The sequence below is a fragment of the Gracilinanus agilis genome, chromosome 2 (genome assembly GCF_016433145.1).
Source record: "Gracilinanus agilis isolate LMUSP501 chromosome 2, AgileGrace, whole genome shotgun sequence".
Classification (NCBI taxonomy): domain Eukaryota; kingdom Metazoa; phylum Chordata; class Mammalia; order Didelphimorphia; family Didelphidae; genus Gracilinanus; species Gracilinanus agilis.
The window spans coordinates 78,281,677-78,295,291 of NC_058131.1; the positions used below are offsets into that span (position 1 = coordinate 78,281,677).

Below are 13,615 nucleotides of genomic sequence, written 5' to 3' on the forward strand. Positions count from 1 at the left end.
AAAGTCAGTCAGATATACAAACACATCCTGATAGTTCATTCTCCAGCCAACTAATCTGCAAGCTGTTGAAAAGTTTCAGGGTGCCCACAGACATACATGCTCAAAGTGACTGAAAACTGGGTATCCGAAAGCTGCCTTCTCCTTCTCTTGTCCACCCTTGGGATATGATAGTATCTACTGCATAAACCAATATTGATATAGGAGGGAGCTGAGCAGGGATCATTTGAGATCATCCAATCCACTTGATGAAATAATGGGGCACAGAACGTTGTTAGAAAAAGACACCACCTATAAAGCTATGGTGTCATATCATATGATATCTTTTGTCCTATGAAAGATATGAGCTTTGCTGGGATGACACAGCAATTCCTTTGGCCCCTGTGACAGAGGGTTGGGATTATTAAGAGAGATTCAGGAAGATGAAATCTTGTGAATCAGGAAGACAAATTCCTTAAGGAAGAGCCACTCTCCTTAACAACCTGTAAGAAGAGCGAGGAAAAATGGTTCTATCTTTTAGGGTCATTCCATTTCGAGATTATTTTTGAAAACTTTCTCTCCCTTTAACTTCCAACAAGGAGAAGGAGGATTCTCTCTCCACCCCTTTCCCAGGGACAATGGTGCCTATAAGCACGTTAATCAATCAATAAGCAAGCACTTATTAAGTGCTTACTGTGTATCAGGCATCTTACTTTTTTAAGCTCTGTTGACACAAAGAAGGGCAAAAGGAGTCCCTGCCCTTAAGGAGCATACATTCTAATGGGAAAAGGAGGGAAACCATGAAAATAAGTAGGTACAATATATAAGATACATAGAGAGTAGAAGGTAGATAACCTTAGAGAGGGAGGTTCTGGAAGCTGGGATGGTGGGGAGGGAAAACACACCAAGAAAAGCTGCAGGGAGTGACATTTGATTCTAAATGGTAGAGAGATATAGAAGTAGTATTCTAGGAATGAGATCAGTCAGTGCAAAGAATAGTAAAGCAGGTCAATGTGACTGGTCTATAGAATGCATGGAGGAGAGTAAAATGGAAAGATGGGAAGGGGCTATAGGTTATGAAGAGCACGGCAGAGGGGAACATGTGCTGGTCTGCATGAGCTTGAATCCACGGTTGTCTTCTTCCTCCATTTTTTGTGTTTTTCTGTTCTGTCCTTAATAGCATAATACTTATCTGAGGAAAAGGGAAGCTCTTTCAGCAGAGAACTCAAGAAAGCTACCTACAGATGATCAGTGAATCTCAGTCTTGTGTACTGCTTAGACTACAGAGAGTATATGAAATAATCTGTTCCACGATCCCACAAAGTTTTCTTTACCTTCCAGATTGAAAGAGAATGAACATTATGGACCACTTGAAATGTTTTGCTCTCTTTTTTTTAAAACCCCTAAGCATTTTCTATGGTGAAAGTTGATTAGTAGCTGTCCTATACCTGATATCAAATATCAACAGAGTTCCTTTTCTTGAAATGATCTTGCTATCTTTATTTCAGGGAAGATTCTGGATATGAGCCATACTTAAGCTTTCTTTTAGAGCAGCAGTTCACAAAGTGAGCTCCAGGGATTCCGTGGCCCTAAAACCCTTTCAGGGAATCTACATGATCCAAATCATTTTCATAATAATTTCCAATATCATTAACTTCAAATATTAAAAGATATCATCTATATGTATGACTTTGGTCAAATTACTTAATCTCTCTGAGCCTATTTTCTCATACATAAAATAAAAGAATTAGAGAAGATAACTCTTAAAGTCCTCTGGCTCTAAATTTATGATCCTAGAAAGTAACATTATGATTATTCTATCTTCCATACATTTACCTCCATAGGTGATGTGTATGAATTATTAGGCTCTGAGATGTTACTTGTTGACCAGTAATAGTTTCTGAGATCCGTCATTACAAACAGAAGACTCTTCCAAGACTTGTTTAAGGATTCATTCCCTGTCCATGATTAAGGCAGGCATCTCCTTCCTTTGTCCTCTAATTTTTCTATGAAAGGACAATTTTATTTTTAGGTCATGTGTCCATTGGTTGCTTCTTGTATTCAATGATATATACAATTCATTTTTATAACCTTTATCTTCTGTAGTAGAATAAATAATATGTATTGGTTCCAAGACAGAAGATCAGTAAATGCTAGGCAATGGGGGTTAAGTAACTTGCCCAGGGTCACACAGTTAGGAAGTGTGTGAGGCCACATTTGAAACCAGGACCCATGTCTCTAGATCTGGCTCTCAATCCACTTAGCGAGCCATCTACTTGCCCCCAACACAATTCCTTTGAACTATGTACTCCTCTCTTATTATGAGCCTCTAGAATCAGGCTACATACTGTACAAGAAATGAAACAGAATGAACCATATAGCTTGAATTCTACTTTCCTTCTCCTTTCTTTTATCTACTCTCCTTCATTCGGAGTTCTCTCATTTTTTTTCTCTATTTAATTTCCTTGTTTTGGTTCTGTTCTTTCTCAAAATAGCAAGTTGTGTTAGAATTCTGTCCTCCCTTATTTGTGCTGATGTTTGCAGACCTAAAGTGGTCCACCATCTGCCTTCAATGGCAAAAGCCTAGAATTCCAACCACATGGAAAAACAACTTAATAGGTAACGCTTCACTTAACAGTGCAGACAGTCATGGTTGGGGTGGGGAGGGAGTCCTCCTTTTCTAAAGTGAAGCTGCTGAACATCTCCTACCTTCTACCCCTGCCCCTCAAATAACAACAATCTCAAATTATGTTTCTAGGATTTAGCTAAGAAATCTCATCCTATACTTACAGAGTATTACTCTTAGCTAAATCCTAGAAACATAAAAAAGTAAACACGTTAAAATTTTTTGATGATGTTCCAAATCTAAGGTTCTAAAATATTTCAAAAGCAATGGTTTAGTGAATTAATTAGATGTTTGTCTCTGCAGGATGTTGAGAAAGTAGCTAACGTTTATATAGTGCTATGAGGTTTATGTAGTACTGTACATATGTTATTCCATTTGATCTACACAGCAATCTTTCAAGATAGGAGCTATTGTCCCCATTTTACTGATGAGGGAACCGAGGCTGAAATGGGGGAGACTTATACAGAGTTACATGGCTAGTGGATATGAGAAGCAGGATTTGAAGTCAGGCCTTCCTCAATCCAAGCCTCATGCTTCTATCTAAAGGTAAAGAGGGGTTAAATTTTCATTTCAATAAATGAGCCACTTAAATGAAAAGGAATGGTACTTTTTGAGGATAGTCTAGGGGCAGGTTTTTGTGGTTCCCTTGAGGTGACATTTCAGAGCTTCTTTCACAACTTGGCCCAGAGGGAGATGCAAGATCATTGCTATATGTAGAACTGAATGTAGTCATATACGTAGTGGTGAATCCCAGGCTAAAAGGAACAGAATAGCTGTAGGTAACATTTCAGAACGATCCCTCCAGAAAGCCTTTTGTTCGAAACCCTTTCTCAGTGTTGTTGAGCCTCAGTTTTTATGCTAAGGAGGCCTGTTTCCTAGGGTTCTCCAGAACTGAATAAGCCCTGTGAGGCATTTCCCTTAAGACTGGTTTTTACATGACATGAAAAAAACATAAACTTAAGTGGTAAACACTGGTAAGCTTGAATTATCACAAAATATATTTCCTTTTATTTCTAGTGAATGTAGGAATACAGAAGGGGCCCAACGTTCACTTGTAACCAAAAATTATGTCATAGACAATTTTTCTAGCTTCCCAGGAGAATTAAGGGGGTCGGACTAAGTAATAATAGTACCTCTAAGCAAGAAATTATTGTGGCAAAATGAGAATTTGGAAACATATACATCAGGAATTTGGGGAAATCTCAAGAAAGCATGAATGTACTCCAAAACTTATGGTGAAGATTGATATCTTTATAAAAATTCATTTGAAGGTGGGTTTGGGACATACTGACTCCATTTCTGCCAGCCCATTTTAGATGAAGGGACATGGAAGAGGTTTCAGAAATCAGCTATTCTTCATAGCAGCCACTGGAGGGAGAGGGAGCCAAGGTTACCATAGCAACAGCTCACATGTCTATTCACAAAGTAATGGCACATAATTCAAAGAACCTGCAACATTTTCTGAATGAAAAATAACATGCTTTCAGCCTTATTTGGCATTTCAGTCACCTTATATTAGATATTTGTGTCCATAATTAATTCTTCCCTTCCTGACCACCAATTAGCCCTTATGGTCTATATGTGACATTTTGGAACTTGATTATATTTTCTTGATTTGGAGGACTAGCACCTTTGATTTGAGGGTTTGATCAACCTTTTTCAGGGTTGCTCACCCACCCTTAGTGTCCACCTTTCACCCAACTCTCACCTGTGGCTCCAAAAAGCCACATCTTGGTCAAGTCATCTTGGCAGACAGGCTAAACCAAGTTGAGGGTAATCAATGTTCCTCAAACCCTTTGGCAAGTTAGGGGGCTGTCTACCCCAAGCCTGTGAAGCCTTCCCTTGGTGAAATGGGTAGATGAGAACAATTGGTTCCAATGACCATAAAGGTAGCTGAAGCTGAAGCAGGTGTTGTGGAGTTTGGTCAGGCATCAATGACTCCAAGGTCCCTTCATTGCATCCCAGACCATCAAGGAGTTTTCTCTTGTGGCTGGACTTTGATAACTCTGGAAGAAAGAGTGAGGCCGAAGACTTTGTGCAACTTTCCCTCACTTAAATCTAATTCATAGGCAATTCAGGACATCACCCCATGATGTCATTGGTCCTCTTTAAAATGAACGATGAACAATAATATAAACCTTGTTTCCATTCAAATTGTGAGTTGTGATTTTTAAAAAATTATTTACTTAAACATCAATAAACAAATATGTCTCTATGCTAAGAAAAATAGAGAGGAGGGGAAGGAGGGGAAGGAAGAGAAAGAGAAGGAGAAGAAGAAAAAGAAGGAGGAGGAGGAGGAGAAGAAAGAGAGAAAGGAAGGAAGGAAGGAAGGAAGGAAGGAAGGAAGGAAGGAAGGAAGGAAGGAAGGAAGGAAGGAAGAAGGAAGGAAGGAAGGAAGTTGTCTAGTAGGGCAAGAGTAAGGGACTCACCATATTCCCTACTGATGTCTTCACCAAAGCAAGAGAATTGAAGGGAAGTACCAAGCCTTTTGGGTCATGCCCCTTGTGGTAAACTTAAGAGAACCCATGAGTGAGAACAATAAAGGATGGGGCAGGCATGGATGAGTAGCAATCTGCATCAATGGAAGAAGTATTCATATCAGTGAGATCACAGATCCCCTGGTATGTTAAAATATTATCATGCCATTTTTGGAAATATTATTTTCAAGGGCAGGACCAGGAACAATGGGTAGAAATTACAAAAGAAACAAAAATAAGGTTCATGTAAGTAAAAACTTCCTAGCAACTGGATATATCCAAAAGTTGAATAGGTTGGTAATGGATTCCCTTCCCTGGAAGGCTTAGAGCAAAGGCTAAATGACCACTTGTTGGGTGTGTATGGGTAGAATAGATGATCACTGAGGTGCCTTCAATTCCAAGATTCTGTGATTCTGTGAAACCATAGTGGGGAAAAGAACAAAAGTTGAGGTATATTACTGCTTTCAAGCAGTTTCATAATAACACAGATGATCCTTCTAGCCTCTCCTTCATATACTACAAAAGTGAATAAGAACAAAGTATAGACTTGCTAAAGTGTATTTAATCTCCAAAAGGCTGAAGATGGTCTGGGCTTTTATTCTGTAATATTTCTAAGACTGTGTCCATTAATTGCAAAGGAAAAAAGGAAATGGTCTTGGTAAATCAGGAGAATTCATACTCAGGATGTTCAGATTGAATTTAAATATTATTCGAGGCATAGAGCCTTGTCCATTCTCTGGCTGTTTCTATGGCTTTGGCTTCATTGTTCTTCCACTGCTCAGCTACATCATTTGCTAATGGATCATCTGGATTGGGGGCACTTAACAAAGCCTGGATTGAGAGCAGAACTGTAAGGATCTGTAGCGCTGGTGACCATTTATCTTTCAAAATATCTAAGCATATTCTTCCCAACTTATCCACATTAGGATGATAAATTTTGGTTATGAAACGTACTTTAGGAGCTGTCATTGGGTATTCTTCTGGAAGGAAAAGTTCAAGCTTAAAAGTCCCTCCTTCAAAGGGGGAATCCTGTGGACCTGCAATGGCCACATGAAAATGACGTGCGTTGACTTCATCTGGTTCTGCTTTTATTCCAGGGACCGATTCTGCCAATAAACCCTGGATTTCCTTGACAATCCTGTGAGGCAGCCTGGCCATGTTATCTTATCCAGAATTCAGCCTCTGGTGACAATTATCATTTTATGGGCCTTTCCAGCTCTGACAATCCATGTTTTATGTCCTAATGGCCCTCCCAGCTCTGACATTCCATGTTCTATGTTCCAAATTCCCTCCTAGCTTTGACATTATATGCTCATATAGTCACAGAATCTTGGAGTTAGATCTTGAAGGTGATCTAATCTAAGTAAGATTCCCCCAATGAATTGTCACTGGGTGGCTCCTATTCAACCTCTGAAAACCTTCAGTGATGGCAAATCCACGACCTATGCTGACCACACACTCATTCCTCTTTTGGACAACTCCTTTCATCAATCCACCATCTTCTTCCCTATATCTTCCACTAATTAGTCTCTGGGGCCAAGCAGAATAATCCTAGTCCTTCTTTCACATAACAGTCCTCCAAACCATCAAAGACTGCTGTCATCCTTTCTCCTGCAAACCAAATCTTCTCTTTTCTAAGATAAATATGACAAGTTGCTTCAAATTATCCTGCTTTGGCATACTCTCCAGTCTTTTAGCCATCTTAGACATTGTTTGCTTAATGCATTATAGTTGAGATCCTTCCTGAAATGTAGGACCCAGAACCGAATATAAAATAATCCAAATGTATGGCCTGATCAGGAGTAGACTGGATCTATCATCCCATCCAGCTATGGCTCTCTTGTTGAAGGCTAGGATCATACTAGCTTTTTGGGCTGCAGCTTTCTACAACTCATTTTAAATTCCCTAAAAGTTTTAGGTCCTATTTAGTCATGTCTCTCTTGCCCTATACTTGAGATTTGAGTTTCAATCCATGTTTAGAACTTTATATTTATAGCTATTAAATTTTAATTAAACATAGCTCATCATTCTAGCTTATTACATTTGAGATTTTATAATTCAACATGCTCCCTTCATGTCATCTGTAATTTTGATAATCTTTTTTACAAATATTGTGATGTAATGATTAGAATACTGGATTTAAAGTCAGGAAGCCCTAGATTTAAATCTTACCCTGATCTTTCCTAGCTTTGCAAGCAGGGGTAAATCACTTAACCCCTTTTAGTCTCAGTTCCCTTATTTACAAAATGAAGATAATTATACCTACAGTCCTGCCCTACAAGGCTGTTGTGAAGTTCAAATGAGATAATACACAAAAAGTGAAATAAAGTATAAGACTTAAAGGAACATAGAGACTCCCTCTAAGTTGATCTCATTATAGTGTTTATTGATAGTATGCAAATTTCCATTAAACATTTATGCAAAAATGATACATGTTATGAGCTCTCTTCATCTCACTGCCATCGCTCAGGTCCCTAGGTTTCTCCAAACCTAGTATGGAGAAGGGAAGTTGAATGAAGTCTAACTGAATCCCAGGCAACTGACTGGTTCTGAGTTGGAAAATTATGAACTTGGAACTAAAAGGGGCCAAAGAGATCATCTAGTCCTCATTTTGTAGATGGGAAAAAAAATATAAGAACTATATAAATGAACGCCATCAGAGGTCAAGTGACTTGCCCAAAGTCCATCAAATATAAATGGCAGAACTAGAATTGAAACCTAGGATTTCTGATGCCAAACCTGGTTCTCTTCCATTGTAGCATTTTGCTTCCTTTATGTTAGGGAGCCGTGGCATCTTTTACTTAAGTAGGCAAAGAAATTGCACATGCAAAGTGACTGGGAACAAACTTCAATTCTGAATGCTCCAAGCATTAGTACGCTGGATAAGTCTAAACACAAGTGGCAAAATTTATTTGGATTCAGGGACTGCACTCATGAATATTCATCAGACACTCTAAATGTTCCTATCTGTATGTCCTTCCTATATCTCCAGGTAAAGGGGCTGCTCTGAATTTTGAAAACTGTGAATAAATGTCAATTATTATGTATGACTTGAAGTCATTGATGAGTATGGTGAATGGGACAGGGCCAAGAACATCTAATAATAGGCAGTATTGATATGCAGCATTGAAGTTTTCTCCTTTTTAATAACATTTTATTTTCTCCAATTACACATAAAAATATTTTAACAATCATTTTTTTAAGATTTAAAACCAAACTCTCTCCCTCCTTCCCAACCTACTTCCTTCAATTCTTTCCACCTCTCCCCATTCCCTGAGACAGTGAGCAGTCTGATGTAGATTTTATATGTGTAATCATATAAAACATTTGTCTATATTAGTCTTTTTGTAGAAGAGATCTCAAATTTTTTAAAAAGTCAAAAGAAAGTGAAATATAGTATGTTCAAGTCTGCATTCAGATTCTCAGTTCATTCTTGACAGGCAGATGACATTTATCATCATGATTCTCTGGGACTTGCCTATAGCTGAGAATAACTGGGCCATTCACAATTGTTTGTTAAAAAAATGTATTGCTTAATGTTCTTCTGGTTCTCCTCACTTCACATGTATTTGTTCATGTAGAGCGTTAAAAGTTTTCAAGATGTTTTTATAGATATTTATTGTCTTGTTTGTTTCTCACTATTCTGGGAGATATTTATTATCTTATCCTCATTTTTCAGTTGGAGAAACTAGGGCAAACAGGTTTAAATAACTTGCCCATGGTAGCATAGGTAGGAAGTATCTGAGACTGGATTTAGAACTCAAATCTTCCTAACTCTACCTCTCTCTTACTATATGTGGGGGCATTTGCCCTAACACCCCTTCTATTTCTGATTTTCAGTGCCCTAGGATAAAAGTTCTTAAATTTTTTGGTCTCAGAATTCTTCTACATTCTTTTTTTCTTTTTATTCTTTTTTAAATTTTATTTTTTTATTTTTAAATATTATTCCATGGTTACATGATTCATGTTCTCTCCCTCCTCTCTTTCTCCCTTTTCCTGGAGCTGACAAGCAATTCCACTGAGACATATGTTATCACTTGATACCTATTTCCATATTATTCATCTTTGTAATAGAGTAATCTTTTAAAACCAAAACCCCAAATCATATATGCATATAAATGAGTGATAAATCATGTTTTTCTTCTGCGTTTCTACTCCCACAGTTCTTTCTCTAGATGTAGATAGCATTCTTTCTCATAAATCCCTCAGGATTGTCCTGTATCATTGCATTGCTACTAGTAGCAAAGTCAATTACATTGAGAACCTGTTTACATTCTCGTAGACCTCAAAGAGCTTTTGTTTATGGGTCATAGCTGTCAATATTTATTGTATTAAAAATAAAATGACATTCAAAAATATTAATTCATTAGAAATAGCAATAACAAAATGTTTCCTGGTTATATACATTTTGGGTTTATAATTATTCATAAATGTATTTATTTTAAATATTATTTATTGCCAAACTGGAAAAGGATTAGAATATAAACCTAACAATGAACTGCATGTCTGTTGTCCAGCACTTCTATTAGATACATCCTCTAGATTGGACCCCGCTTTCTACCATAAGCCCCATTGCTCCCAGAACAGTCTTGGGAGTAATAACTGATTCTCTCTGGCACTATCTCAACTAAAGGAATGGAATCTGATCCCAAGGGCAAAGAACAACATTATGAAGTTTCTAAAATTCTACTGCTCATGCTACACAAAATCTGCAGAATCAAACACCTTCTTTTCATATTTTCATGACCCAAGTCTTTGGGAAAGGGATTAGATTGGCAGCTGAGGCTTTTACATTTGCGAATGATGATAACAGGAGAAGCTAGCATAAGAATGTTTAAAATTCATAAAATACTCTCCTTGCTATAGTCCTATGAGTTAGAGGACAAATATTTTAATCCCTGTATTATAGATGAATAAACTATTAAAAAGGAAGTGACTTACCCAAGGTAATAGAACTACTTAAATGGTTGAGCTGCAATGCCAACTCAGCTAAGTTTTTCAACTTGGAAGATCCTTAGACGACACTTCTCTCCTCTCAGCCTCAGTTTCTTCGTCTGTAACATGAGTGGGTGAATTAGACCAACTCAAATGGAAACCATGCTATTAACTGTACATAAGAATCCATACTGGTGGGGTATTGACAGAGAAATTTACATATTAAAGTTATATATGTTCTATATTGTATTTTCACTTATTCACTAAATGTTTGCAAATTATAATTTAATCTGGTTGGGGCAGTACTTGGGAATGTTATGGGCCACATGCCCTCAATTTCTCCATCTATAAAGTAAGGATAATAATACTTGAACTGAGAGACAGCATGAAGTAGCAGTTAGAGGACTATCCTGGAGCTCAAGAACATCTAGATTTAATTCCTGACCCTAACATATATTTGCTGTACAACTCGCAAATCACTCAACCTTTGTGATGCCATGGATAATTCTCTAGCACTGTAAAGTACATATTGCCAACGTTCATCCCTGTTCCTCACACCCATGAAGTAGCTAGGTGATATAGTGGATAGAGTGCTGAACTTGGCCTCAAGAAGATCTAAATTCACATGTAGCCTCAGATACTTACTACCTGTGTGACCCTGAATAAGTCACTTAACCTCTGTCTGCCTTGGTTTCTTCATCTATAACATAATAGTACCTACCTCTGAGGGTTGTTGTGAAAATCAAATAAGATTACATTTGTAGAGTGTTTTGTAAATCTTAAAGTACTCTATAAATGCTATCTATTATCTTTTAACCTTCATTTTAAAAAATTTTGAGTTCCAAATTCTCTCTCTCCCTCTGACTCTTCCTTCAAAGATATCGATTATACATGTGAAGTCATGCAAAACATATTTCCATATTTAGTTATTATTATTAAATCACAGGGCTGAACTCCATCCTCACCTTCTAGAAATACTTATCCTATCTATCAAATAGAGTTGTTGTGAAGAACATGCTTAGCACATAATAAACATTTTACAATTACATGTTAAATTGAACTGAAGTGCTTCATAAACCAGAAGGTGCTTTGGAAATGTGAGCTATATTATTATTGTTATAAATCTTCATAATCATATCAGTACCAGAGAGAGAATGTTTATTTTTCCATTCCATTTGTCTATGCCAAGAAGCTGCCCCAACCAGCTACCCTAGGAGCTCCTGGAAAGCCACTGGATTTTCCTTAATAAACTCCTTGACTAAACAAATCAGTAGTTGGTTGGACTGCCTAAGAGCAAACACTTTCAAGTGGCATTCATTCCCCTCAAGTTTTCAATGCTCCAGTGGCTGCTATCAGACACATTGGTCAGGTCAGGGTTGTTGGCAGCCCCCAACATGTGCTGATATTCATATGGGAAGGGCTTGTGAATTCAGTATACAAAGCTCCAGAACACGCAGAATAGTCCTCATCTGGTCTGGTTCTCCTCAACTCCATCATTAGCCTGTTGTTTATAAGGAAGAATGAAGGCAACTTTTGAAGATCCTCCAAAAACCAAAAACCAAAACAAACCACAAAGCCAGACAGTGGGCTAATCCCAACTACTGGTTTTGCTTGCAGTGTCTCAACTTTGGTAAAACACTCCCCCTATTGGGCATTTATTTTCATTAGTTGTGCTAAAAACAATCCATTCTTTGGCTTCAGGCAACATCTCCATGAAGCCTTACCTGATTCTCCAACTGCTAGTGCCCTACCTCCCAAACTATTGTGTATTAAATTACTTTGTATATATTAATAATTATTCGTTTACTATATATACTGAATTCATTTATCTATATTCTTATCTGCCCCCATAAATATGTAAGATCTGTGCTGTGAAATTATTCAAGCAATTTGGGATTAAACAAAGTCACTAAAATGTCCATATCCTTTGATCTAGACATTTTACCTCCAAGGAGTCATCAATAAGAAGGACCCCATATACATGTTGAGTGACATAATGGGAGAGCCAATTCTCTGGTTGAAAGGAGGAACAGTCCAAGCCATGAGTCCCAGGAACCCATGGTAATATCTATCACATCAAAATCAAGAACACTATGTTCATCAACCATCACAGGCATTGTGTATGTTGGTTTACTAGTATCTACTTCCTTTGAAAAAAATCACCTTTGTGACCAATGAACTGTCACCCCAGAGCAGACCCTTATTATTTCAGAACAAAACTATTCCAATAGCCTATTAATGAGTCTTCTTGCCTCACATACCTCTCTATTCCAATCTATCTGCCACACAACTGCCAAAATGACTTTCCTACAGCAGGGACATGACCATGTTTCTCTCCTTGCCCCTCTCATTCAGTAAACTCCTATGACTCCCTATTATCTCTAGAATCTGGTATAATATGTTCTGTTTGGCTTTTAAAGGCCTTTACAACATGGCCCCTTCCTAACTTAAACTCTCCTCTACAAACTCTACCATTAAGTGACACTGGAATTCTTACTTTTTTTACATAGTACTCTTCTTCTCCCAGTGACTATCTGCCATTTTAGGAATGCTCTCCCTCCTCACCTCCATCTTCTGGCATTTGGGGCTTCCACTGAGACACAGCAATAATTCCATTTTTTTCAAGAGATCTTTTTCTGGTCTCTCCCTTTCCCTCAGCAAGGCCTTTCCTCTGAGATTACTTCCATTGATGGTATATATTTTATATGTACATAGTTATTTTTTATTTGTCTCTCTCATTAAAATGTGAGTTCCTTGAAGACAGAGAATGTGTTTTTCCCTTTCTTTATATTCCCAGCACTTAGCACATAATAAGAACTTAATAAATGTTTGTTTGCTGACTGAAATATTTACAGCAACACTTTTTGGAATAGCAAAGAATTGCAAACAAAGTAGATGCTAAACTAAGGAGGAATAGCTAAACAAATTTTGTCATACAAATGTAATAGAATATTATCATGCTATAAGAAATGATGAATATTTAAAAAGTAGGGAAGCATGCAAAGATTTAATCTGATACAGTGAAGCAAACAATACGATGATTACAACATAAATAGAAAGAACTACAAAGCAGTAAAAAGTAAATGTCACAAAATTTCAAAGGATAAGCATGGCTCCAAAGAAGAGATATCAAAAGACACTCACTTCATGCCTTTGCAAAGATGAGAAATCCACAAGTGAGGTATATTGCACATATTTTCACTCTTTTTTGATGTATTGGTAAATTCTTCTTTTTCTGTAAAAATAGTGTTATAAGGTAAAGGAAAGCAATTTCTGGGAGAAATTTTGGTAATTAAAAAAGCCATCAATAAAACTATCATTTTTTAAAAGAATGTGAACACCTTAAGAGAGAGATTGTTTCATTCTTTGAACTTACATCTCTGGGAGCCTAGGCCTAGTGCCCAGAATATAGTAGAACTTAATGAATACCTATTGACTAATTAATTGTAAAGGAAGAAATAGGTAGGAAATTTATAGAATGTCAGAGCTGAAAGAGAATTTCAAGATCATTCATCAAAGCCCCTTGTTTTATAGATGAGGAACTTGAGCACCTGAAGAGCTCATTTTTAAAGGATCAAATGGACTTTATGAGGTAGAGATA

At 37.3% G+C, this 13,615-nt stretch overlaps 1 protein-coding gene across 1 annotated transcript; it reads right to left on the reverse strand.

Moving 5' to 3' along the window:
• Positions 1 to 5,778: 5,778 nt before the first annotated feature.
• LOC123234671 (ubiquitin-conjugating enzyme E2 N-like) lies at positions 5,779 to 6,237 on the reverse strand. Its single transcript, XM_044660613.1, has one exon. It carries the CDS (start codon positions 6,235 to 6,237, stop codon positions 5,779 to 5,781), a length of 459 nt encoding a protein of 152 aa, XP_044516548.1.
• Between the last annotated feature and the right edge of the window lie 7,378 nt (positions 6,238 to 13,615).

Bases quoted from the DNA above. Each gene is read 5' to 3' on its own strand.
- LOC123234671 (XM_044660613.1), bottom strand. From the start codon at position 6,237: ATGGCCAGGCTGCCTCACAGGATTGTCAAGGAAATCCAGGGTTTATTG.